The sequence below is a fragment of the Lytechinus pictus genome, unplaced genomic scaffold (assembly GCF_037042905.1).
Source record: "Lytechinus pictus isolate F3 Inbred unplaced genomic scaffold, Lp3.0 scaffold_19, whole genome shotgun sequence".
Taxonomy (NCBI): domain Eukaryota; kingdom Metazoa; phylum Echinodermata; class Echinoidea; order Temnopleuroida; family Toxopneustidae; genus Lytechinus; species Lytechinus pictus.
Genome location: NW_026974140.1, coordinates 6,378,348 through 6,405,946, shown reverse-complemented (window position 1 = coordinate 6,405,946; position 27,599 = coordinate 6,378,348). Strand labels below are relative to the sequence as shown.

At 36.0% G+C, this 27,599-nt stretch overlaps 1 protein-coding gene across 2 annotated transcripts; it reads left to right on the top strand.

Annotated features, from left to right (window-relative positions):
• Positions 1-2,100: 2,100 nt before the first annotated feature.
• Positions 2,101-13,298, top strand: LOC129260008 (uncharacterized). Of its 2 annotated transcripts, none has more exons than XM_064114400.1 (4): positions 2,101-2,360; positions 9,086-9,387; positions 10,141-10,233; positions 10,807-13,298. In XM_064114400.1, the coding sequence occupies exons 2-4, from the start codon at positions 9,105-9,107 to the stop codon at positions 10,869-10,871; spliced, it is 441 nt and encodes a 146-aa protein (XP_063970470.1). In that variant the 5' UTR covers positions 2,101-2,360; positions 9,086-9,104; the 3' UTR covers positions 10,872-13,298. The 2 variants fall into 2 exon arrangements, with proteins under 2 accessions (XP_063970470.1, XP_054754083.2); XM_054898108.2 differs by lacking the exon at positions 2,101-2,360 and adding an exon at positions 5,104-5,602.
• The last annotated feature ends 14,301 nt before the right edge of the window (positions 13,299-27,599 follow it).

Below are 27,599 nucleotides of genomic sequence, written 5' to 3'. Positions count from 1 at the left end.
GAGCAGTTGAGTAAACCCCAAAAGAGAAACGCGTGTCATGTGACATGCACCACATTTTATATTACATGGATGCGTGTCGGCTTTGAAGAGATGTAAATGCACTAGGACCACTGGTAATCGAGGTTATGGAGTCTTTTGCTTCCACCCGGTGATTGTAACTTATTTATTTTCATCGGGGAAATAGATCAGCAAGCCTATTTATTTATTTATCTCATTGGAAAACTCCATGGTCCTATCTTGCTTAAACCATACACTTGATTTCTAACATCAGCAAATTAAATTCATTAATTGTATTTTTACGTTTTGTCTCAGAGAGCAATGTTGAAAAAAAAAATCAAATGTTCAATTTCTTCTTAAAATTGCATTTCATTATCAGTCTTTGATAGTAGTTGAGTAGCACACTGAAATATAACATAAATACTTTACTACTATAATATTAATATTCGTGTGTTTGTTTTGTTTTCCGTCTATCGCCTTCTATTCTTCTGAATTCGTAATGTACCATTCTTTATACTCCTTTCATTTTTCCAAGTTTGATTGGGAAACTATAATATTTGATATCATGTACCCCTTATCCAAGCCTTAGTCAATACTTATAACTCACGTTTTTCATTGTTCTAAATGCTTTTAATATTGTAATTAAAATATTTCAACCGAATATTTATTTTGTGTATACTCTTTTGCTATTAGGCAATGTTTGTAAAACAAAATTGCATTTTATGTACTGCTCTCATGCATAAATACATTAATGAATTCAATAGCATGAAAAAAATTATATTAACTCGATGAAAAAAGTATTGCGTTTAACGCCTCTTTTCTTCTGTAAATACTTAAAGCGTATCTTTAGCTTTGGTAAGGGTCAATAATGTGAAATATACTTGATATTAATCCTTAAAACATGTAGTAGCCTGTTGATTTTTCAACCGTCGATTATCTGTGCAAATTTAAATAATCAATTTACACTGATTGAACTTATCTAGCACCCTCTATCTACGATATTTTTTTGTTTCAGTTTTCCTTTAAAAGTGCTCTTTGAGAAGTTCTCTTACAATTTTAGGGATAGGCTATCAATAAGCTACAGAAAAAGATTATATCCTGACATTGTTTAGCCCAGTGCATGCATTGGAATAGGTTTTATACAAAATAGAAAACCGCAGAGATAATTTATTTTGATCAGTTGGACACCTGATCAAAATACATCACCATAACACATTTTATTTTATATCCTACACATCATAACTGTTTATAATCTAGCTTTTAATTATAATTGTAAGATTCACATTAATGGATTTACCAAAACAAAAGACAAGCTTTTTTACATTTCGAGCTCTAAATATTTAGGCTTTCAATCGGATGGTTTTAATTGTAACTAATTGCACCAATTTTAGTCAGATGTTTTCATTTGAATCTTGCCAAGCAGACTATCAAAAAATAGTAATGCCCCGTAAAATAAAATTGAATGGGAGAAGTAATAAAATCAACCAGCAAAGTCAAAATTGAGCAAAACAATACAACAAAGAATGAGTCTCTGTTCAGACCAAGTTGGCATCGTGTAGCTTTTTAATGCATTAAATGAATATTGTAAAGTATAAATCGATTTCATACTGTGTTCAATAGTTTGCTTGCTTGTTTTTACGCTATTTATTTATATAAAATAATTGCTTACTATAAAAAAGGGAATTAACCGCGAATTAAAGTACTTTTAAGAATTTTTAATTTATCTTGGAAATTATGATGAGACTTAATTGCATTTTGTTTGTATTGTTATTTCCAATTCACAAGTGTAATCTCATTATCTTTGTTGATATAGTTAATTCACCTATATTTCTGTTTTTCTCATATATATATGTATGTATGTATATATATATATATATATATATAGAAAGAGAGAGAGAGAGGGGGGGAGAGAGGGAGAGAAAACGTGAGAGTGTGTGAGGAAGAGAGAGAGAAAACAAAATTATAATAACCTGTTACCATGCAAGGTATGCTATCAGGGAAATATATCATGTGCGCCACACTATTGTTACTTGATGAGTAATAATCTAATGGAAACTAGTATACCATGCGGTAACAACGAGACAATTACAATAATTTTCTAAGCCCTTCTAACCTACAAAGAATTCTCAAGCACGAACAAAATGTAAATTTTTGATGTGTTTTTTTTTCCCGCCACCACCCAACGCTCAGAAAAATCCCCCAGTGTCGAAATATGGAAGCTGACGTTATATGACACACCTTCAAGACCTTGAAAAGTACGATTCAATTGAATGTATTAATATTCTTCACTCTGCAATTCGCAGCTCTTAGATGCGTTTACGATCCCATCACTAATTGATCGACAAATATTTCACCTTAAATTTGTGAGTACATTTTTTCTATCTCATATTTTCTAATCATATATAATTTTATCTTTAGTGATATACTCCCCTCATAACTGTTTAATAGTGATTATAATAAGCCTGCGTTTATAAATGTTCTTTTTGTTTCGATGGTCTTGTTTTAGGATAAGGATAGGCCTGTGACTGGAAACATGGATGATGCAGTTTTAACTGATAGGCTTTTGTTGCATATGCCCGAAAAGCAGGCGCGGTTCTAGGGGGGAGCTTTGGGGACTGAAGCCCCCCCCCCAATATATATGTATACTGTATATATATATATATATATATATATATATATATATATATATATATATATATATATATATATATATATATATATATATAAATGTGTGAAGTTATACATGTACTACAGCTTTGGCAACTCTTTTATATTTAAATATTGTGTGAAAGAAATGGATGAAGAGAACAATGGTAGGCGTAGCTTAAATCAAAACCTTGATTTAAGCTACGCCTACCATTGTTCTCTTCATCCATTTCTTTCACACTATATATATATATACACCTATATGTATATACCTTATGTTGACCGAAACTTTTTTTTAAAGAATGGAATCACAGATATAACGAACACGAAACCTTGCCGGGAACCTTGCTTGTACCAGTAGTACAGTAGGTAATTAAAATCATGAGGATCAATAATGCAAGCGCGAGCTGAAAACATTTAATATTCTGATCTGAAAAGGCTTATTTCAAGCACTTAATGAATGATGTGAGCGCGAAGCGCGAGCTGATATGTTTAAAAATTATTTTAACAAAGGACCGGTATATGCTTAGGACATTTTGTCATCATGAAAATGATGATTATCTTCATATTATTCCTAAGCTTGTCGATATTCCATTCGAAAAGACCCAATTTAGTTATTATGAATTCATGAAAATTTTATTATTTGTTAATCTAATGCGTAATGACAGCGTGAAAGTTGTTGTTTTTAAAGCTTGAAAGTTGGAAATTTTAAGCATTTTGTAATTATAAATACGCATTACAATGGTTAGTACATTTTTAACAAGTAATGCGAGTGCAAATCGCCGGCTGAATTTTTTAAATAAAATGTAATGAAAAGGGGAGCTTGTTTAGTTATAGAATTGATATGTAGAGTCCTCACCAATCAAAATGCGAGCTCGCAGCGCTAACTTATATAGGCCTATGTTTGACTATCACATCTGAAAATTGATATTTTGAGGACTTTATGGAATACACGAAGACAATAGGGACTTGGCAAATCAAATAATGCGACCACGCAGCGTGAGCTTAAAATGTTAATATGTAGACCATAAAACCGACATTTTATAGAGCACTTAAATTTGTAGATGAAAAAATAATAAAAGCTCGATGTCCGAGCTGAAATATGTTTTGTATATTGACTTCAAAACAAGATATGAATCTCATCGAACAGGCAATTCGGGCGCGAAGCGTACATTTTTATAGTAACATGAAAGATTTTTTTTTTTTTCAAGTCTTCCCCTTACATTATTTTATTTACTCGTCTTCCTCCTCTTATTTTCCTCTTCTTTTTTCCTTCTGTCTTTCTCCTTTGTCCTTCTTTCTCCTTTTTTTATTTGCTCAGCCAATTTTTTTCTGTGGGGGCACCTGGGGGGGGGGGGGGGCACACCAAATCTCAGGGAGGGGGGGCACGTGCCCCCAAGGCCCCCCGTAGCTACGCCACTGAGGGGGGGGGGAGAGAAAACGTGAGAGTGTGTAAAGAAGAGAGAGAGAAAAAAAATTATAACCTGTTACCATGCAAGGTAATTATGCTATCAGGGAAATATATCATGTGCGCCACACTAGTGTTACTTGATGAGTAATAATCTAATAGAACCTAGTATAGCACACCGTAACAACGAGACAATTATAATAATTTTCTAAGCCCTTCTAACCTATAAAGAATGCTCAAGTACGAACAAAATATACATTTTTGCTGTGGTTTTCAACATATTTGTATTAGTTCATATTTGATTTTTTTTATTCATTTCTACATTACAGGAAATAAAATGTAAAACAGCTAATAATTTATTTTTTTCATCCTGAATGAATGGTACTTCAATAAAATTCTTAAAACTGGTATCGCTGTCCGTGTGTTAGATATTGATAAATCCATTTTGCCATACCTCATATTCGCACGGTTGTTTCAATTACGCAAAACACAATGTAGGGTATGTTAAACCAAGGAGAGTGGTATCTCCTTGGTTGAACACAAGTGCACACCTAAATTCCAAGGATGCATATCATCTCCATTTATCTGAATGCAGGGTAAATAGGCACTGTCGATTCAATGCTTTGCTCACGGGTAACAGTGCCGTGATCGCGGATCGAACCCCGGACTTTCAAGTGTTTATAGTTAGGCGCCTTAGCCCACTCGGCCATTGTACCTCCACTGTATCTTTATGTTGGAGGCAACGCGAAGATAGGCCTTCAGAATATTCTCGATATTACATGAAGGAACTTAAACTGGACAATGACCGATTAGAAGTCCAATTCGATACACAACAGAGTGAATAATACATGGTGTACCCAAATACAAAATAACTTCCAGTAACTATTACGAAAATATCATTTTTATTATTTTTATCATATTTTTATAATGTCATCTCTGCATGGACTGTTAACACCTTTTATCTCAAAAGTAAAATGCTTAGATGACAGCTCAGAATAAGGTTGATTCTAAAACTTGGGCAGCAGCCTTCTTTTGCCTAGAAAGGGTTCTTGACAGGTATTAGGAGAACGTTTTTGCACAATAAAAGATTGTCACCATTGCCATATTTCTACAATACAGCTTTTTCTAGGCTGCCCCAATTTCTTAGAATTTTATTTTGTGATACTAGGTTTTAGGCATGATGTGGGATTTCCCCGCCACCACCCAACGATCGATCATTGTATACCAACCTGAACCTGTCGGCGAACGAAGGGTTATACACTCGAAAGAACAAACACTATGATGAACAAATCAATGTACACATCAACAGTGAAAAGATTCATCCTCGGCTATTTGTATTTTGGTCGAGTGATACCAAAGTATTACTCAGAAAAATCCCCCAGTGTCGAAATATGGAAGCTGACGTTATAATCAATATGACACACCTTCAAGACCTTGAAAGGTACGATTAAATTGAATGTATTAATATTCTTCACTCTGCAATTCGCAGCTCTTAGATGCGTTTACGATCCCATCACTAATATTGATCGACAAATATTTCACCTTAAATTTGTGAGTACATTTTTTTCTATCTCATATTTTGTAATCATATATAATTTTATCTTTAGTGATATACTCCCCTCATAACTGTTCAATAGCGATTATAATAAGCCTGCATTTTATCAAATAATTTTAAGCATAAATGTTCTTTTTGTTTCGATGGTCTTGCTATAGGATAAGGATAAAGGCCTGTTACTGGAAACACGGATTATGCAGTTCTAACTGATAGGCTTTTGTTGCATATGCCCGAAAAGCAGGCGCGGTTCTAGGGGGGAGCTTTGGGGACTGAAGCCCCCCCAATATATATATATATATATATATATATACATACATATATATGTGAGCTTTATTGTATCCCTGAAGAAGACGTGTGTTTTACGTCGAAAATTTTGACTTCGAAATAAACTCTGTTGGAACTAAGTACAATGCATTTCCACTTTGCCTCTTTTATCTCATCTATATGTCCAACACGCGAAATGTAATATCGTTATATATATATATATATAAATATATATATACATATAGGTGTATATATATATATATATATATATATTTATATATATATAAATATATATATATATATATATATATATATATATATATATATTTACACCTATATGTATATACCTTATGTTGACCGAAACTTTTTTTTTTAAGAATGGAATCAGAGATATAACGAACACGAAACCTTGCCGGGACCTTGCTTGTACCAGTAGTACAGTAGGTACATGCTTGTACGCACTGTACAATCCATGAATCATGTCTCCGTGTTGTGTTTTGACAGACCAGACCAATCTTCCATAGAGATCCACGATGAATGGTTTACTACTTGGCTGTTCATGAATACGAACAAAACACAAACCCCCAGCCCAGAGAATTATTGTTTACTTCCAAAACTCCATTTGATTTCCATTTTGATATAGAATATGATCAGATGATGTTGACAGTGATACCTGCCGGATATACCAATTTCATATTGGACAAGAACGCATGAGTGTATTACATAAATCATTAAAAATTGGACCTACGATGATATTTTGAAGCAGCAAATTTTATAATTATGTGCTAGTCTCTTGGAAACCAAGTTGTTGTTCAAAGTTTCAATCAGGGTCCGTGACTACAGACTATAATGGGTCAGGTGCAGCAATTAATGCGGGATTGTCATTATATTCACAATATAAAGGTTTAAATAAATAAATAAGGTTTTAATAAAGGTTTAAATTTAAATAAAAATGTTTATGATATGATCTGATCGACAGGCTACCAACACCCTTCAATCAACAGTAAGGTTGTAGTAAATAGTATTTTCTCTGCAGTTTAGAATGAAAAGACGCCAGATGATTATTGGCCCGTATTCTGAAGTCGGGTTTAATCTAAACTCTGGTTTAAAGTTATGGTTTAACTATGGATAGCCAATATTGGCATAAATCTCTAACAGTATAGTTTCAATGTCAGCTCATTTTTGTCTCAAATAAGTCTTAACTGTTTCGGAAGGATGAAAAGATAGCTTTCTTCACCATTCAAGATTTAGGAAAGAGCAAAGTAATCATAAGAAACATACAAAGTAAGGAAAACTTGACATTTTTGGCTTCCCATAATTTTAGCACAGAGTTAGACCATGGTCTAAGTTAAACCCGAGTTCAGAATACCATGAATACAGGCCATTGCGTTTCCTCGAAAGATAGCAGACGTATAAACTTTGCCCCTCACTTGTTTTCAGAGTCAAGCGATTGATAGATTTCTAGTTTTAATATAATACCACACTTTATGAGGTATGAATGCAGGGGATCATAAAGATTGCCTGAGCAAAGTACATTATATGAAACAACTAAGTAAATAACTATACCTGTAATTTCCAAAGAAAGGCATTCAATACAATATCCAAAGACCACACGTCGCTAATATCACAATATCACATTCGTTAAAACTACAGTATTGCGACTAGGACTACTTTATACGTTGTTTTTAAGTAAGTTATATGCTATCTGTGTTATACTTGCACACAAGTTTCTATATGGAAGAGAAGAGAGAGAGAGTGGGGGAGGAGAGATCATGAAATGGTATATGTTAAATGATCGTACTGTTTTATATGAATTAGAGTGAAAAGAGAAAGTAATTTATCAAAGTAACAGTAGTCAAAACTGAGTATAAAAAACCCCAACTTTTTATTACTATTTTGTATACAGGTATTATTTTGTTCAATTTTCTGAGAAAAGGTCACCTCATAATCACTCTACAATCACCCCATAATCAATTATTATTACATTTCATTGGAAACCTGTTTAATGCAACAATTCTTAAAAGTATTCAATTGTCACCTTTTCGTACATTGCCACAAAAATTTCATAATTTACAAATGAATTCACGTAAGGCTAGATTTCTCATTTTAACGACCCATTATACGGGCAAGGAAGCGAAATAAAAAAATCGAGTGTTATATTTTGAAGAAGTATGAAAAACACTCGCAGTGATATTGGATGTATTAGGGGCTAAGTGTAATTATTGTATTTCAATATTAATGTACTGATTCATGGAAATGATCAGTGTTGAAGGTAGACAGCAGCAACAACAACACTACAATGTTTGGCGAGCCCAGACAAACAAACTTCATTGAATGTTATGTTTTATCATCCAACTTCACAATCACCTGAAACATGGCAGAACTTGAACACAATTTTTTTTAATAAAATGTTCATTTTCTGGTCGGGTTCACTAATTTTTGAGCACCAGTGTATATATGAAGGTGCATATGTAAATTCGATGTACCCAAGTAGGCCTACTCTTGATATGTTAAGGGTTCAACTGAAATTGTAATTGAGTTTTGATTTACTTATATTGATACTAAACAGAAAATTTTCGTCATTTTTTTCAAATTAAAAAGATTTTGTTTATTTCTGTGACTCTTCTCAAAGCCGAATCATATTTCTGATTGGAGCCTCCTACATTGCGATTACTGCACCAATGTTAGGTTACATACCCCTGGGATTGATTTTTTTCTTTCATCCACACTATTTTCTTTCAAGGCTTTCTGCTAAAATGTGCATGGAAAATCAACCACTGTGGGCTCTGCTTGTGTCTCTTTAATCATTACCAAAGCACCCCAACCAAAAAAGCTAAAAAATTATGTTATTATCATCTATTCATCAATACAAAGCTAAATCTTTGTTTAAGAGACGGGGGAAATATACTTCGCCTCTCGTGATATGTTTTAATGAATCCTGAATCTTGGAAGCGTTACAACAGTTATAGCCCAACAAGTTGTCATCTCGGTCAACTTTCCTTGATTTCGATTGGCTAACAGTCACTGTTGTGCTAACTGTCGGATAATGCGAAATGCTCCCAAGAATTTCAAAAAATGAATAAGGTATATTGTTCATAATGTCACTATCTGGGCGGCAAGCACGGTTTCATCCGTAGCGTGGGCGATATTCATTTTTTGGTGTTAATAATAACTAGTGCCTATTACATCTTATTACCATTATTATCATTTTTCAGTATCGAAATTTAGGCTACAATGGCTGATATTTTGAGTGACAAATTCATGTTGAAATTGGCGAAAAAAATCGATCCTTCGCATGTGCCTCCACAGTATTTGAGCACGTACTTAGATTTCACTGGAGCCCTAGGTTCAGATGCAGCAATAGTGGGAAACATGACCTTAAATCAAGGAAATGCATACCAGAAGATCTTCGGCAACTATACGATGAAACATGGTCGCAAGGAGGACAGTGCCCTGAAACTCACCAAGATGTTTCTAGAAAATGATATGAAGGACTGTGCTGATCTTGTCAAAGGAGGTTCGTAGTTTTCATGGCCGTGCGCAATTTTTTTTTGCTGGGGGACAGGATGCTTACCCCCCCCCCAAAAAAAAAAAAAAAACTCGAAAGCGAGGGAGCCAAGCGACAGAGTTTGTCATTTTGACGCTTTTGCATTTTGTAAAAATGAAATATTTCGTGCATAATTTTGGTGAATTTTGTGAAAATTTTGAGTAAAATAATTAAGTTGTCAAAATTCCTGGGGAAGGGTAACTGCCCCCCCCCCCCCCGCTGCGTACGGCCATGCTCTTCAGAGAAAAACTGTGCTTACGATGTTTCAAATGTTAGTTTGTATATATATATATATGTTTGTATATATCAAGCCTAAATATTACAAGGTTTTTAAATATTTGTTAAAATTGACATTATTCTAAAGTTCTTAACCTGCTGAATTTACCTAAAATGATGGTTTTCAAATAAATTGTGATATTATCGTGTTTTGCAACATTATATTTTCAATCAAATTTCCATTATTATAATTAAGATCTATATACATGTCTTTTACAAACCAACTATTTGAAATAATTTTTGACTCTTTAGCAAAGTTGCCAAATCACTTCGCTCCCTCGGAGATATCCGAAAAGTGCATTATTAGTCCCTCAGAGGGTCTGCTTCCATAAGCCAATATGTATGTATGGGAGGGGTATTATGGGGGGAATACATCATTATACGTTCTTTTAAATTTTTGTTATTAATTCATTTATTTTATAAAATTTTATCTTGGTTTATCTCCAGAGTTAAAGAAGTTTGGAATCCCAGTACCTTCAGATGAAGAACTGACTGTCGATCAACCAGTGTCGCTTCCCACCCCTCCACGTGACATCCCAGGTAAATATTTAAATTCTCTCTCAAAAAGATACAGTCACCACAAGAAGATATGATTTATGATATTTCCATGAATTTCATGGGAATGATAATAATGATATTAACACTAATGAAAATAAAAGTATATCAAAAATGATAAGATAAATAATATTTTTATAAAGGAATACTACTACTCCTGCAACAACAACACCAACAACAACAATAATACTGATAATAATAATAATGATACTGATGATAATAATAAAAATAACAATAATAATAATAATAATAAGAATAATAGTTATCGTTTTTGTTATAAATTGTTGTCGTATTACAAGATACATCATGCTAGCTAGGGATTGCTTGGTTACTTGAGAACTTATCAAGAATTTAGAGTATAATTTCAAAATTTAGAAAAAAAGTTTCACATCGAAAGTACGATCGGCTTTAACCATTGATGGGTTTGTCTTCATACTTTGATTCTTTACCCTACTTTTTATCATAAAACAAAAACCACAAAGCATTGTCTAAGATTGCGTCGATTGGTCCTGATTTACTTCTTTTAATTTTGCCTTTCTATTATTTGTTTACTTTTAGGCGAGGAATTAGAAGCCACTGGTGCAAAAACAAAGATGGATTGCGAAAAAATGGAAACGGACTGAAAGGAACTGGAAGGTCTCTTTTGTGTGCGTGGGGGTTAAACTTAATTCTATTCGATTTTTATTTTATCATATTTGAAAATCTGAATTTATTAATGTAAATTTATCTCATTATTTTTTCCTATTTTTTATTTATTTTTCTTCCATTAGATGTCTATAATTTCGATTTTTCGAATCAATGTGGATTAAGATTAACGTCATTTACCCATTATGCCGATTTCAATTAATATACCTAATTTTGCTACATTTCACGCTTCATAATTACAATTTCATGGTAATTTTAGTGATCAATTGTATGTTTTAGTATCATGAGCAATAGGTAGAGGATTGCTGAAACTGCTTGAAACATGTACGTCTTGACATGGGCGGCATCCATGGGAGGGGGAGGGGCATCTTAATTTTGTACTGCAATATTTTTATTAGAGAGATAGCCTTGACAGTTGACACCCCAGCCTTGACGGAAACCTTAAGACATTACCTTTGGCACACTTTGGCCTAGAATTCACATTGCAACTTTTTAAACTTTTGAAATTGTATATTGATTTTATATCATTCATTATTTTCAGATTCAGGTTGACTTTTTCAAATCATGTAAATATTGCTGTTTTATTGTATTTAAGGGATGGTAGTAGTTTTTGATGCTGCACAAAACTCACATTCCACATCTATTTTCCTATTGTAAAAATGATAAATCATTGTCGTGAAAGCTTATTCATTACCCGTCCATACTTGGTGTAGCGTTGCCTGTATTATCATAATTAAAAAAGCACAGCAGTGAATAACAAAATAGACAATGTTTCATGGTTTGTAAAAAATGTTCATACAGTGGAAAGCCAAGGGCGTTTTACCTCCACGTAGCAGATCAACGCGTTATGATAGTGTGTAGTTTGAAAATAACAAGTCATGGTGTTTTCAGTATGTGGATATCGTGCACTTATTAAAGCGACATTTGGCCTACTTGGTTATATTCATATTGTGCTTGTGTATTTTGTTAGGCCTTTTTAACTTTCATTTTTTTTAAATCAGGAGTTTACATTATGCCTTAAAACGTCATCAGTACTATATAAGGTAGGATTCATCGCGGGAAATTTCAACGAGTTCTCAACCATTCATCGTTCGTGCATTGAAATCCTTAGATCATGTAGATGTTCAGTTTACATAACATATTCAGCATGGTTGGCATTTTCCCCCCTTTTTATATACGAAATGCTAAAATTGATTGATTGATTGATTGTTTTTATTTCTGCATTCAATGCATCAGATATAAGTTTACAAGGTGACATGTACAAATGTAATATATATATAAAACAAATTATATAAGCAAAAGATGGTACATGTACATCTTCATTGATCAAGCTGCAATGCAAGTGCAGGTGCAGGGAGCAGTTGATGTTTATGAGTACGATGCATAAGATTGAATGGGTTTTCTTTTAGCTATATCTAGGAGTATATAGTTGAGCATGATTTAATATTGTTTGGAAAATTGTTCCAAATATCGGGACCACAATGTCTAATGGATTTATGGGTTATTAATAACTTGGGGTTAGTGAGATAGATATTTCCAGAAATGCGGGTTTGATAGGAGTGGACAGACCTGTTATACATAAACATATTATCAAAGGATGGGTGAGTTGATTATTGATATACTTGAACATAAAGATTGCTACTTGAATAGAATTTATATAATTTCTTTAAATGTTTTAAGTTTATGAAACAGGGGGTCAGTGTGAGCTAAGTAATGTGACCATGTACTCATACGGATGGCTCTCTTTTGTAGTTTGAAGATAGAATTGAGTTTAAAAGAACCACAATTAGCCCAAACGACATCACAGTATGTTATAAAAGGGAGGACTAAAGAATTGTACAATAAGAATATATGTTTTATGAGGAAATTAATAATACAATACCTTTTGAAACGCACAATGTAACATGAAATATGTGTTGATTCCTGATATAAAAATTAATATATTATGTCACCTAAAAATTTATAGTTGTTTTTCTGTTCTAATGGTGTGCCGTGGCTTTATTGGCTTTGAACCAGTTTGATTTTACGATTTGTGTATTGTATTAAGGTCTTTGTGAAAATAACATTATGTTTGTGTCGTCGGAAAATAAGACAAATGACAAAACTGAGGAGGTTTTGATAATGTCATTAAAATATTGAGTAATAATAAAAGTGGGCCTAAATTGGAACCTTGAGGAACGCCGCGCCGCAGCGAATTAAAAGAGAATCAGAATCATTATTGCTAAAAGTTACATTATTATAGCCTTTGATTATATAAGTAATCTTTAAACCATGAATGAGATTGGCCTCGTATATCCCATAATGGTTGAGTTTAGAAAGTAACATATCGTTGTTAAGGATGTCAAATGCTTTACTAACTAAGGTCACAATAAATACCAATTACGTGTTTTTTGTTAGCTCTAGAATTTGTAATTTTGTCATAAATTTGAATTTGAAGCCATATTAATTGGAGATAGAAATGTTGTGTTTGTTGATAAATTCATAAAGTCTTGTGTAGACTATTTTTCTAGAATTTTAGATATGTTGAAAGTAAGGAAATGAAACAATTATTACTGATTTTTTTTTTACTTTTACTATTTTAAATAAATCTTGGAAAACGTCCTGAGGAAAAAAAAATAATAATAATGTAAGTCAGATGGCTAGCAAGGGGGTGATTATTTGATTAATTAGTATAGAGACACACTGATTCCGTCAACACAAGACGATTTTCACTCTCTAAAAACACAGACTCTGTATGTGATAGTTGAATATCATTACGAATGTTGAATGTTAGATTTTGTGAAAATATATAAAGCAACATCGCCACCCCTCGTCCCATTACGGTCTGCCCTTATTAATTTATAATAGGTAAACTAAATATATCTGGAGAATACAGCCATATAGCCATGTTCCGCTTAAGCAGATGACGGAAAACGAAAAGTTGTTTAACGAGTGTAGGTTTACTAAATATTCAAAATTTCTATTTAGACTGCTTATATTGGCATGGAAAATATAAAAAAAATATGTAGTATGCCAAATTCGTAGTTAAATTCTATATTGTAATATTTGCTTTCTTGTGAATTCTCAATAACAATATCTAGAGTAAAGCATGGTCCTGGGAAGCAGGGTGCTGGGGGTGCTGAATCGCTCGAATCAATTATTGTTAAAGTGGAACAAGACTGGGCTTGTGTGGAAACAGAAAAATAAACAAATAAGATCAAAGAAAGTTTGAGAAATATCGGAATAATGATGTGAAAGTTACGAACATTTGAATGTTGCGATAGAAAGAATACATATTCTACTGATAGATGTGATAAAAAGGCAGATTAAGTGATATATATCGATAAATACTGGGAAAGTTGTTTACATGTGACATCACATAATTCTTCGTTGCATTGCCAGTGGGAGGATCTACATTACAATTATGATCTAAACTTTAAATGCTCATAACCTTCTTATTATCTATTCAATTTTTCTCAAACTTTTGTTGATCTGTTCTTTGATTTTTCTGTTTTTGCACAAGCTATCTTGTTCCAAATGTTTGATTCCAAAGGTACTCATTCTGTCCATGGTTAAAAAATGCTTAGAATGTCCAGTTTTCTGGTTGAAATATCACAAATTTTCACCTAGCGCTTCATGCTCGCATTATTCGATTGGTGTAATATGTTTCCTATTAATCAGTCACAAAATGCAGTCTGTATCAGGTCCCTTTTCTGGTCAGTATATTAAAAATTTCAGCTCGCATTTCGCGCCCGCGTCAATTCTTTAGTTAGATACACAATTGTTTCATGATAACAAAAAAAAAAGCTTGAATGTTTAATTTCCATGTTTTATTAAATGAAATTTCTAAAAGTTTGAGCATGCGATTCACGCTCGCAACTTCTCATGAGGATGCCCTTTAAGCAGTAATTAGCGCCATAATTGACCAAAGAGCGAGTTTCACAACTTCAGATTTCAAAAAGGTTTTCAAACAGCTCGCTGGAAAAGTAAAGCCTAAATATATATTTATCAATCAGAATCACTTCAAAAAGGCTTTGCTCAACTTAATTACTACAAGACACACAACTACTTTACGCAGATGATAGTCTCATGGTCAACATATCAGTTTGCAACAATATACCAATTTTGACATACAAGTGCCCTTTTTTGGTCTTTGCCCCCCAAACGGAAATACGTTCCGCCGCCCCTGCGACCAACGAAATGATGCAATGGATAAAACGATTTCAGCAGATACAAATATTGTAATTAACTACCTGGAACTTATTTAGACCTGCTTGTTCCAAAAAATTCCGATAATATTAGACTGAATAAACCAATATCAAAGAATATCTTCAGGTTAAAACAGACAATTACAATTATTTTTTTCTTCACTTTTCACCTTAATTTCACCTTTGACAAAACTCATCACCAAATAGCAGCTCTTCATTTTTACAAGTTTGTTTCTAAACAAACGCGAAACAATCCACCGTTTCCGTCATGTCAGCATTGATATTGTCGTTTATGATAGGATTTCCCACGATCAGTACTGTTGTTGTAATCATTATGGTTGAAGAAAATCATTAGAAAACTGATATTGCAATCAGGCGCGGATCCATGGGGGGGGGCCGAGGGGGCCTTGGCCCCCCCCCCCCTTCGGCAAAAAAAAAAAGAGGAACGAAAGAGGAAAAAGAGGGGAAGAGGGGAGAGAAAAGAAGAAAAAGAAGAAAGGAAGAGGGGGAAGAAGGGAAGAAAAAAGAGAGAGGAAAAGGGGGAGAGAAAAGAGGAAAGGAGAGAGGGGAGAGGAGGAAAGAAAAAGGAGGGGGAAAAAGAGGAAGGAGGAAAGAAGAGAAGAGAGAGAAAGGGGAAAAGAAGAGGGGAAAAGAGAGGAAAAGGGGGAAGGAAGAAGAGGAGAAAAAAGAGAGAGGAAAAGGGGAAAGAAAAGAAGAAAAAGGGAAGAGGGGGAAGGAAGGGAAGGAAAAGGGGAAAGAAAGAGAAGGGAAAAGAGAGGGAAAGGAGAAAAAAGAGAGAGAGAGGAAAAAGAGGAAAGAAAAGGAGAAAAAAGAGGAAGAGAAGAAAAGGGAGGGGAGGGAGAGGGGGAAGAAAAAGAGGAAGAGGGGAAAAGAAAAGGAGGGAGGAAAGAAGAGAAGAAAAAAGAGAGGGGAAAGAAAAGAAGAAAAAAGAAGAGGGGAAAGAAAAAAGGAGAAGAAGAGGGGAAAGAAAGAGAAAAAAGAGGAAGAGGGGGAAGGAAGAGAAGAAAAAGGGAGGGGGAGGGGGGAAAGAAGAGGGGGGAGGAAGAGGGGAAAAGGAAAAGGAGAGAGAGGAAGAGGGAAGAAAGAAGAGGAAAAAAAGAGAGAAGGGGGAGAAAAGAAAAGGGGAAAGGAAGAGAAGAAAAGGGAGGGGAGAAAAAAGAGGAAGAGGGGAAAGAAAAGGGGAGAGAGGAAGGGGAGGAAAGAAGAGAAAAAAAAAGAGAGGGGAAAGAAAAGAAGAAAAAAAAGAGGGGAAAGAAAAGAAGAAAAAAGGAGAAGAAGAGGGGAAAGAAAGAGAAAAAAGAGGAAGAGGGGGAAGGAAGAGAAGAAAAGGCAGGGGGAGGGGGAGAAAAAAGATGAAGAGGGGAAAGAAGAGGGGGGAAGAGAGAGGAAGAGGGAAGAAAGAAGAGAAGAAAAAAGAGAGAGAAAGGGGAAAGAAAAGAAGAAAAGGGGAGAGGAAGAGGGGGAAGGACGAGAAGAAAAAAAAGAGGAAGAGGAGGAAAGAAAATGATGTTCGAACCAAAAGGGCGCCGAAATGATGTTCGAAGGAATGTCAAAATGATGTTCGAACTGGGGGCCGAATTGATGTTTGAACGGGGGGGGGGGGATTGATGTTCGACGTAGGGGCGCCAAATTGATGTTCGAACTAGGGGGCGCCAATTGATACTCGAGCTAGGAGGGGGGGGGCGAAATAATATTCGAACTAGGGGCGCCAAATTGATGTTGGACCTACATGTAGGGGCGCCGAATTGATATTCGAACTAGGAGGGCGCCGAAATGATGTTCGAAGAGATGTTAAAATGATGTTCGAACTGGGGGCGCCAGATTGATACTCGAACTCGGGGGGCTCAGGATTGATGTTTGAACTAGGGGGCGCCAAATTGATACTCGAACTATGGGGCGCCAAATTGATGTTGGACCTACATGTAGGGGCGCCGAATTGATATTCGATCTAGGAGGGCGCCGAAATGATGTTCGAAGGGATGTTAAAATGATGTTCGAACTGGGGCGCCAAATTGATACTCGAACTGGGGGGGGGGGGGACCGAATCGATGTTAGAGCTGGGGGGGCGCCAAATCGATACTCAAACTAGGGGGCGCCGAATTGATGTTCGAACTAGGGGGGCGCCAATTTGGTACTCGAGCTAGAGGGGGGGCAAATGATATTCGAACTAGGGAAGGCACATTGAGTTCGAAGGGATGCCAAAATGATGTTCGAACTGGGGGCCGAATTGATGAACGACCTACATGTAGGGGCGCCGAATTGATATTCGAACTAGGGGCGCCAAATTGATGTTGGACCTACATGCATGGGCGCCGAATTGATATTCGAACTAGGAGGGCGCCGAAATGATGTTCGAAGGGATGTGAAAATGATGTTCGAACTGGGGGCGCCAAATTGATACTCGAACTGAAGGGGGGGGGGGGGAGGGGGCGAATCGATGTTCTAGCTAGGGGGCGCCAAATTGATACTCAAACTAGGGGGGCGCCGTATTGATGTTCGAACTAGGGGGGGCGCCAAATTGATACTCGAGCTAGGGGAGGGGGGCGAAATGATATTCAAACAAGGGAAGGCAAATTGAGTTCGAAGGGATGCCAAAATGATGTTCGAAGTGGGGGCCGAATTGATGTTCGAATGGGGGGGGGGGGCGAATTGATGATCGACCTACATGTAGGGGCGCCGAATTGATATTCGAACTAGGGGCGCCAAATTGATGTTGGACCTACATGTAGGGGCGCCGAATTGATACTCGAACTGGGGGGGGGGGCGCCGAATTGATGTTCGAACTAGGGGCGCCAAATTGATGTTGGACCTACATGTAAGGGCGCCGAATTGATACTCGAACTAGGGGGGGGGGCGCCGAATTGATGTTCGAACTAGGGGCACCACATTGATGTTTGAACTAGGGGGCACCATGGGCGGAAATCACAGGGGGACAGGGGGACGTGTCCCCCCTACCAACCAAAAATAGTAGGGGAGACACAATATCAAATCTCCCCCCTATTATTTTGGTCTTTTATGATGGAGAAAAATACATCATTCACATTCGAAATAATACATGTATTTAGAACTATTAAAATGACCTTACATTTTAAATGGGTGAAAACCTTCTTTTTTTTTTACTTGTCAAATTTTCAAGCCCCTGGTCCCATAGGCCGATCCAGGAGGGCCCGAGGGGCCCTCCTGGATGGGCATTACACATTATCACATTTCACCATTTCACATTACACATTTCACCTCGTAAATCGAACTTTCGTTATTTTGTTTGATTTAAAAACTGATTTTTAAAGAGTGCTTTCTAAAAATGACAGCTTTATGGCCTGAATATTAACATTTTCTGCTCGCGCTACGCGCTCGCAAATTTCGATTTATCAAGTACCTATTATTTTCGTGTATTCCATTTTGTTTTGAAAATATCCCATTTCAAGTCTTGATTGTCAAAACGTATCAGATTTGATTGGCGAGTTATGTATGTCTCAACATTGATTTTCAGCTTATCAAGATTTTGGCTCGCGATTTGCGCTCGCATTAATGGTTAAAAAATATTTTTAATGATGCATCCTATTCATAATTACAATAGTGCTTGAAATGTCCAGTTTTCAGGCCAAAATATCATCAGATTTTCTCGCCCTCATTAGGCATTAATAAATAAGATATTAATTTAATGATTAAATTGTCCCTTTTGTTTAATCTCGCACTTATCAAGAAGAATATGAAGATAGTGTCCTAAGGATGTCTCGCTCCTATGTAAAAACTCAAATAATAGTGAAAAATATCAGCTCTTTATGAAGTGCGATCCATATCCACCTCACTATTTTCCTACAAAGTGCTTGAAATATAGAGCTGAAATTGACTTTTTTTTCAGATCGGAATATCAAATAGTTTAAGCTCGCACTTCGCGCTCGCTTTGATTTTTCATGATAAAAGATGTGTAGAATGCCTAGATTCTAGGTCTAAATCTGAAACACATGCGCGCATGTTTGTTCAGATATTCAACTTGTTCTCTATTTAAATCATCCAGTTTTAGATCACAACATCAAAAAATTCTGCTCGCGCTTTGTGCTCGCTTCATTAATGTAGAAAGACCCCATATTACTCATCCTTTTCATGATTTACAAAACATGAATAGAGTGTCTCGTTCTTATGTTTAAATCTCAAAATTTTTCATTTTCCATCAATTGTTTAGTTATATACCTATTCTGTTTAAGTTGCAAAAAGTGCTTAGAATTTCAATTCTTGAGGTAAAAATTTCCAAAAATTTCAGCTCGCGCTTTGCGCTCGTATTATTTGATTGTTGAAATATGTAACGTCTTCATGGCTAACTGCAAGCAGTCTTTAACAGGTACCTTTTCCATCAGTTCATTTCTGCTCGCACTTCGCGTTCAAAGTAATTATTTAATTGCATACACATCTTTTTCAGGATAACAAACATTGCCAAGATTGTTCAGATTTTAGGAAAAAATACATAAAATTTCCCCAAAAAAATTTAGCTCGCGCTTCGCGCTCGCATTATATAAATAAGGATTATGATATTATATATTTATGTTGATTTATAAGAATAAAGCTTAGAAGTGACCATGAGGACTACCCCTTCAATGAAACAAACAAAAATCATCTTCTAGCGGCCGATCGGGGATTAAATTTTTTTTTGCCCCACCCCCCCCCCCCATTGGCGAAGGCTGGATCCGCCCCTGTGGTCCCCCCCCTACCTTTGGGGACAGATTTCCGCGCATGGGTGAGACTGAATGGACTGGCAATGATGTTGCTACATAGAGACCTTGAAGTCGACAATGACAAAGTTGTCAAGGATTTCGCCACTTCCCATCCTCGAAAGATGAGGCTTTCCTGTGTCATTGATGATCCTAACGATGTATAACAAGTGAAACGCGTAACGTATAACAAGCGGATATTTGATTGCTTTTATGTCTAAATTTCATGAATTACTAGTAGATCCATAACCTAATTTATGTCGACATTTCAAAAAATTAATTTTGGTAAGATTTCGATGTTGATTCTCCCAACATTTTCTAAGTTCATTGACCCAGGCGGCCAGGCCTGCATTGACCCTAAATTACCTTTGACCTTGGTCATGTTACCTTAAACAAACGTAGTCAGGATATTCCGCTATACTTAATTACCCTTGTTTCCAAGTTTCATGGAATATAACATTTCTTAAATTTGGTTAAGATTTCAGTGTTGACGCCGTCCCCATCGTCAAAAAGAGGCGCCAATTATTGTCTCGCTCTGCTATGTAGGCGAGACAAAAATCATGTTCTGTCCTAGCGACTTTTGTAACATGTTTTAGTAGGGGGCACGTAAACAATTCGTCAATATTTTCATGAGTAATTCGTGAGCTTCACGAGCTGAGCACTCCATAACTCTATTCCTAACAAAAGTCGCTCTTGTTTATTAAAGGCTAAGAAACAAAATATGAATAAGAGTTGTGAATTCTTCTTGCATGAAGGGAAGCACTCTACACTTTGACAAATGTATGAGAAGCGTGTGATTTTAACTGTTGTTTTTATATTGCTTGCAACACTTAAGCCACTAATCCCAAACGGATTGGAAAATATAATGTTAACAAGTGGAATATAATATTATATATATGTCCTATGTTTCAATTGGACGGTGAATGGAGTACACGGCCAACAATTATATAACTTTAGCAGTAGTGAGAGTATTATTCTTAATAATAATAATAATAATAATAATAATAATAATAATAATAACGTTTTATTACCCAGGGTAGCACTTCAGTTACCAGCGGGCCCTGCATAACATTATATGTTATTCTTTAATCTGAGCAGATTGAATAGGCCTAACCGATTTTCTTTGACATTTCTGTTAATTTCAAGTTACATTTTATACTGACACTGTTTACATTTTGTACTGATACTCTTGATATTTATCAGAACAAATGAGGATTTCTATTCTTAGGTGAATGTTTTCTTGTTATTTCTCTATTGGAAAGTCGTTTGAGTAAAAATCGGTCTAGTAGTATAGTCACTAGTTACTAGGAAACGTTTTGCATGTTCTAGGTGGGTAGACATTCATACCACAACGCATATCATATTCTGAAATAGGATGTGCAGTATACCACCATGTGAACTTAATTGTGTATAGATATATTAATATATATTATTTACAGAAATGTTGAAGTTTACTTGCAATATGTAAAGGAATAAATGAAACTTTCATTGTAATGGTGAAAGTTTCGGATGCGTTTTTTTTTTGACGAATCGTCAAATACTCAAATAACTGAAATAACTCTATGGTTTACATGTTTATATCATTCCTATATTTTTGTTTCATGTAGTAATAAAAAGACAGCTAGATACAGTTGATGATACGACACCTTTTCGTTACCAACCTACAGTGGGAAATCATGTATTTTTTTAAAACGAATTCCACTGAAACTATTACGTTTATTTATTTAGGCCTAAACTGTATTGCTATCATTTACATTTATTGTTACATCTTGAAATAGTTGATGTCAGTGGCGTAACTACGGGGGGCATGGGGGGCACGTGCCCCCCCCCCCCAATTGGCTGGCAAAAAAAAAACGGGGAAAAGGAGAAAAAGAGGGAAAAAGGAAGAGAAACGTAGTGGGGAAAGAAGAAATTATTGAAATAAATAATGAGAAAAACATAAGAAGCATTTTTTCATAACTTTATGAAACATTATTTGCTTCATTGTGTCTTCATTGTTCCTGGGGAGCGTTTCATCAACATGTCTGTCCGAAAAGTTGTCAGATCTGAAATCTTTCCTTGATTTTGATTGGCTGAGAGGCAGTGTTACTATGGTAACTGTCGGATTAAACAGGACTTGTCGGGTAAAACGTCCGACAAGTCCTTTCATGAAACGCTCCCCTGGTGCTCGCATATACTGTTTAACGAGATATATAATAATGTTTTACTAAAACCTCCCGTTTTCAAATCAATATACAACAAATATATTTCCTCGCAATTCGAGTTATTATTGTTTTATGTAGTGACATATACTTCTTTTTCATGACTACTTAAAGTGATTGCCCTATTATAAGGTCTTAATATAAAACATTTCCTGCCCGTGCTAACGTTTGCATTAGTGGATTGGTGGGATTTCTGCTCTTCATGAACTCCTAAAATCGGTCCCTAAAATGTCAATTTTTCAGATCTGAATATCAAAAATTTTCAGCTCGCGCTTCGCGCTCGCAGCATCTGATTAGTGAGATGCGTATGATAATCATGATTACAATGACTTCAAAAATTGCTTCACGTGTTTAGATGTAATTCTAACAAAATCAGCAAGCGCTTGGCACTCGCGTTAGATGACTATGGTGAGATATGTATACTCTTAATGGATTCCTAAAAAACATAGTCCTTAAAATATCCATGTTTGGGGTCAATATATAAAAAAAATTTAAACTCGCGTTTCGCGCCCGCATCATTTGGTTAGTGAAATACGTACGGTCTTAGGGAATTCCTACAAACAAGCCTTAGAATGCCCCTCTTCAGGTCTGAATTTCCTAAATTTTCAGCTCGCGCTTCGCGCTCGCAGCATTTGATTAGTGAGATGCGTATGACAATCATGATTACAATAGCTACAAAAGGTGCTTCATGACTGTGCTTAGATGTAATTCTAACAAAATCAGTAAAGGATGGCACTAGCATTAGATGACTATGGTGAGATATTTATACTCTTAATGGATTCTAAAATATAGTCCTTAAAATTTCCCAGTTTAGGGTCAATATATACAAAAATTTTAGCTCGCGCTTCGCACTCGCATTGTTGTTTAGCGAGACAGTTACGTATCATGATTACAAAAAAATTGCTTATAATGTCCCATTTTAGCTCTGAATATCAAAAATTTTCAGCTCGCGCTCGCATTATCTAATCAGTGAAGTACATATCCGTTTAATGGCACTGCATGTCCTTAAAATATCTCTATTAGGTCAGTATACCTGACAACTGAGCGCGCTTCGCGCGCTCCCTAAGTGACTCAAAATTTTTGCTGGTGCCCCCCCCCCCAATGCCGTGGCCCACGGTACACCACTGGTTGATGTATACAAGATACATGGGACCTTGGAATTCATGTTTCACTTGTATTGTATGAAAGAGAGAGATAAGAACTTATCGTCCAAAATGATGCGAACGTAAGAGCATTGTTTTCATATTTATATAGACATTGCCAATAAAGTATATTTTTACAGCATATTTATCTTTAGTATCTTATATTTGTTTTATTTACACCGTTTACACGCATTCTGTTTCTTTTTAAAAATCTATTTGGAGTATATACAATTTGAGCAAGATTATAAGATACATAACCTTTTGATACTTGATATGACTGTTACAAGAGCGGAATAGAGCCAATGTTTGTTTAATAGGATTGACGAGACAACTCACTGTTTTGAATAAATTTCAAGCGAATAACAAAAAAAAAATAATATATCCAAACACTTACAGATCTAAGTAGGCAGTGCACTCCCAATTAGTAAATGCTGAGTGCTGACTACTGAGTCTACCTCAACTCTATAATAAAAAGCATGTATATCTTTTCAAGAATATATTACCCAAAATAAAACATTAATTTTCTTTCATGCAGAATATGCAATTTAGTTATTGCACAACCAGTGTTCATACGCGGCGATATAGGGGCGTCATCCCCGTAAGATTTTTCAAGCCCTGAAACAAAAAGTAGAAAAGAAAAAAATGGGAGTACCCAGAAGAACGGAGTATGCCTATACAATGCAAGAGATGTTTCTGTGTAAAGTAACTAGACATTACCCATTCGGTAATGGGAGTCAATATTTTGGCACGATTATTACTCAAATTGAAATTAGGGCCCCCTAAGAAATCCTGGATCCGCGCCTGGCTCCCGCTCACATAATTCTAGCAGGGCCTACTCTGATGAGAAGTTAAACGAGATTGAAAGCATCAAAAGATTAAAATAGAAATCGCTCGCGCTTCGCGCTCGCATTGATTCTTTTTTTTAAAAGTGATATTACATTTATTCATGAACACATCATTATAAAACCATTATTAAATTGCCTCTTCTTCATGTGCCTATGAAATAAGATAATTTAACATGCATTTAAGGCACTTATGATTGCCTGGGGAGGGAGGGGCCGCCATTTTTTTCAGAAAAGTACACAGGGGCGCCAAAATCAGGTCGAATTTGGGCCCCCCTCCCTACGAAATCCTGAATCCGCGCCTGATTGCAATAACGCTCTTTTCCAAATACACACAGAAAGATCATCCGAAAGTGGGAAAGTGACATTTCACTCCAAGTAGATATTTTAGGCGTAGCATGAATTAAAATCTTAAAACCACTATTACAGGGGAGGGTCATTTGGGTCTCGTCCGACGACTAAAAGAACAAAAAAAAAAAAAACACGAGGAATTACACCGCTTAATTTATTCAGGTTGTAGAGGATATTGTGTCATCATCAGCACTGTCCTATAGGTTCAAGTGTTAACCCTAATTTACCCGTGTGCTATTTCAGATCATTTTTTTTTCCAAAAAAATATTGCAAATTAGTGTATGAAATTTCGTTTATGCTTTTAACTCACTTTGAATAGCTAGAGAATGCAGAGTTTTTTTGTGAAAATATTAATTTAGAAATTTCTTACAAAAATCTACAATACATTGTCAAAACACAATTAATTTGTTATGTATTTTTTTGTTTTGTAAATTTCTTATGCATTTCTAGGTTTTTTTTTTACCTTTCGTTTTTTATTTTTTTCGATGAACTTTGCCGGGGACTCTTATCTGATAAAAATATAATAGTGTTAACACCTGTAAAATAATCCAGAAAAAGCAAAAATAACATATGACTTTGTACATGAAATCACGTTTTTGAGCAATTTGAATCTGAAGTGCTTTTTACAAAATGTTACGTAATTTCGGAACCTATATTATACCCGTGCATCACAAAATAATTGGTCTCAAAAGATGCGCCAGACTTGAAAGTAAAAAGTCAGTGACTGGCGGTGTAGTCACGAAATTTGTCAAGGAAGGAGGGGGGGGGGGGTGTTGCCCCTTTAAATAAGGTTTAGAGTGATATGTGTAGAAATAATAAGATATATGAATTACTTTATTTGAAAAAAAATCACGTGTTCACCACATGTATCATGTTATTTTTTTCATATTATGATTGCATGATTTTGAAATTTAATAATTTTGTATTATAATTTTGTGACAAACAAAGTCAAACATAATTTCCATCAGGGATCTCGAAAGATTTCTTTTTGATTTTTAGACAAAGTGAAAAGAAGGGAGACGAAGTGGGAATGAAAGGTAGGGGGAAAAGAGAGAGAAGGGAAAGGGATAGAGAGGAAAATAAAGGAACGCGAAGGGTAGAATAAATAGAAATAGAAGCGCAAGAGAGAGAGAGAGTAGAGACTTGAAGAGAGGACAAATAACTGACATGGAAGGATCGAGGAAGTTAAAAAGGAATAGCATCTGCCCATTAGATTAGGTTGATATAATAAAGGAGTTAACTGGGAGGCGAGGGTCCTTAGCGCCCCCCCCCCCCCCCAAAAAAAAAGCTACAGCCTTCACCAGTGGCGTAACAGGCGGGGGGGCAGGGGGGGCAAACTGCCCCCCCTGGCGGAGCTCACCGGGAAAATAAAAAAAAACGGGAAAAAGAAAATAAAAAGGGGGGGGGGAGAAAGGGAAAGGGAAAGGAAGGAAAAAAGGGGAAGGGAAAGTGAAAGGAAAAGGGAAAAGAAAACTAAGAAAAATCATAAAAAAGGGAAAACGGAAAGATAACGAGAAACGGAACGAAAAAAAAACAAGTGAGGAAGAACAATTCGCCCCGATATACAAATACATTAGCATGATTAGTAAGACAGGGAAATAAATTAAAGATTACAAAGAGGCAAACAAAAGCGGGAAATAAAGGCAGAATGGAATTAGCCAAAATCTAAATTGGAAAATAAAGAATAGGGACAATATAACGTACACTACCGGGCTGCCGAGGATTGAGATAACGAGCGGGAAGAAAAATGGATGGTATATATAGCATAATGTCGTATGAAAGTCTATCATAAACTTGCTAAATCTCCAAAGGCTCTGTCCAAGAGTCAAGACCCCGTGCAGTGGGGGCTCTTCATCTGTAACATTTAATGGGTTCTATAACGGGCCCCTATATGGACCCTTCCTGCATTAAGCTTTACGTTGAAGCACTGGCGTACCGGGGGGTGGTTCCACAGCCAAGGGAAATAAAAGAAAATAAAGGAGGCAGCGAAATGAGATGAATGAAAAAATATATAACATGATATTTGCTATAATGATGTAAAAATCTATCACATAATTAGAATTTCATTTCAACAGGCCATTTTATTTCTGGCTCGCTTCGCTCGCTGGCGACTTTTTACACATTTTCCCACATTTGCTATGGTGTGCCCCTCACAATATTTGGATGAATACGATACACAACTGCATTGAATTTATGTGTTGTGTTAAAGCTATATAAATATACACGCAATTTGATTAAAATAAGTGGCCATCTGTAAGGTTTAAAATGGCTTTGATATCAAGAGGTTCCGGGGCTCTGCCCTGGACCCCACTCATAAAGCACTGTTATATGGATGAGTTTGGACCATGGCCCCCAAAAGTTCTACAACCAAACAAACAAAAATGAGGAAAGAAAGGAAAGTGTATTATATTTTTCTGAATCTCATGAAAAGGTGATTTTTTTTCGCTCGCTTCGCTCGCTCGGGACCTATATTAAGCTACTTCTTGCCAGAAGCGCCATACTCGGCCCCCTCGAGCATATAGAGCTTCGCCTTGATCATGTTGATGTTCACAATCATAACAAAAATCCTGTTCACGTTGGCGTACAAAAAAAGAGAGAAAAAAGGAAAGAGAGGAGGGTGAATATAATATCATCTTAATTTTTAACATTATGTCAAAATCTATCACAAAATTTGAATTTTGCAATAAAAATGTCAAAAAATTTTGCTCGCTCACTTCGCTCGCTCGCTTATATATATATATATATATTTGCCCGATACGCCATATCGCCCCCTCAAGATTTTTGCCTTATGACGCCATTGCCAGTTCCATGATATGACCGGGAAATATTTGGCTCTTGCCCCCCCTGGCCACCGACCCCTGTTACGCCGCTGGCCTTCACTGACTCGATCCTCCATGTACGGAGGTGTATCCTGTATGCAAAAAAATCTCTGCTCGCACATGAAGCATTCATTATTTTGAACAATGATAAACAGTGTATATTAAAAAAAAAAAAAAACAAGTGCACACCTAGTTACCAATAATGCACATAGCATTTCCATTTATTTGAAAGCAGGATAAAAGAGCAATGTAGATTAAATGCCTTGCTCACGTGCATAGGTGCCGCGGCCGGGGATCGAGTCCCGGACTTTCCATGTATAGCCAGCTAGGCGCCTTAGACCACTCGGCCACGACACCTCCATACATCTTAATCATTCTGTTCACGATCCCGGGGGGGGGGGGGGTCACTCCTCTCCACATGGCCTGCTACGCACCCG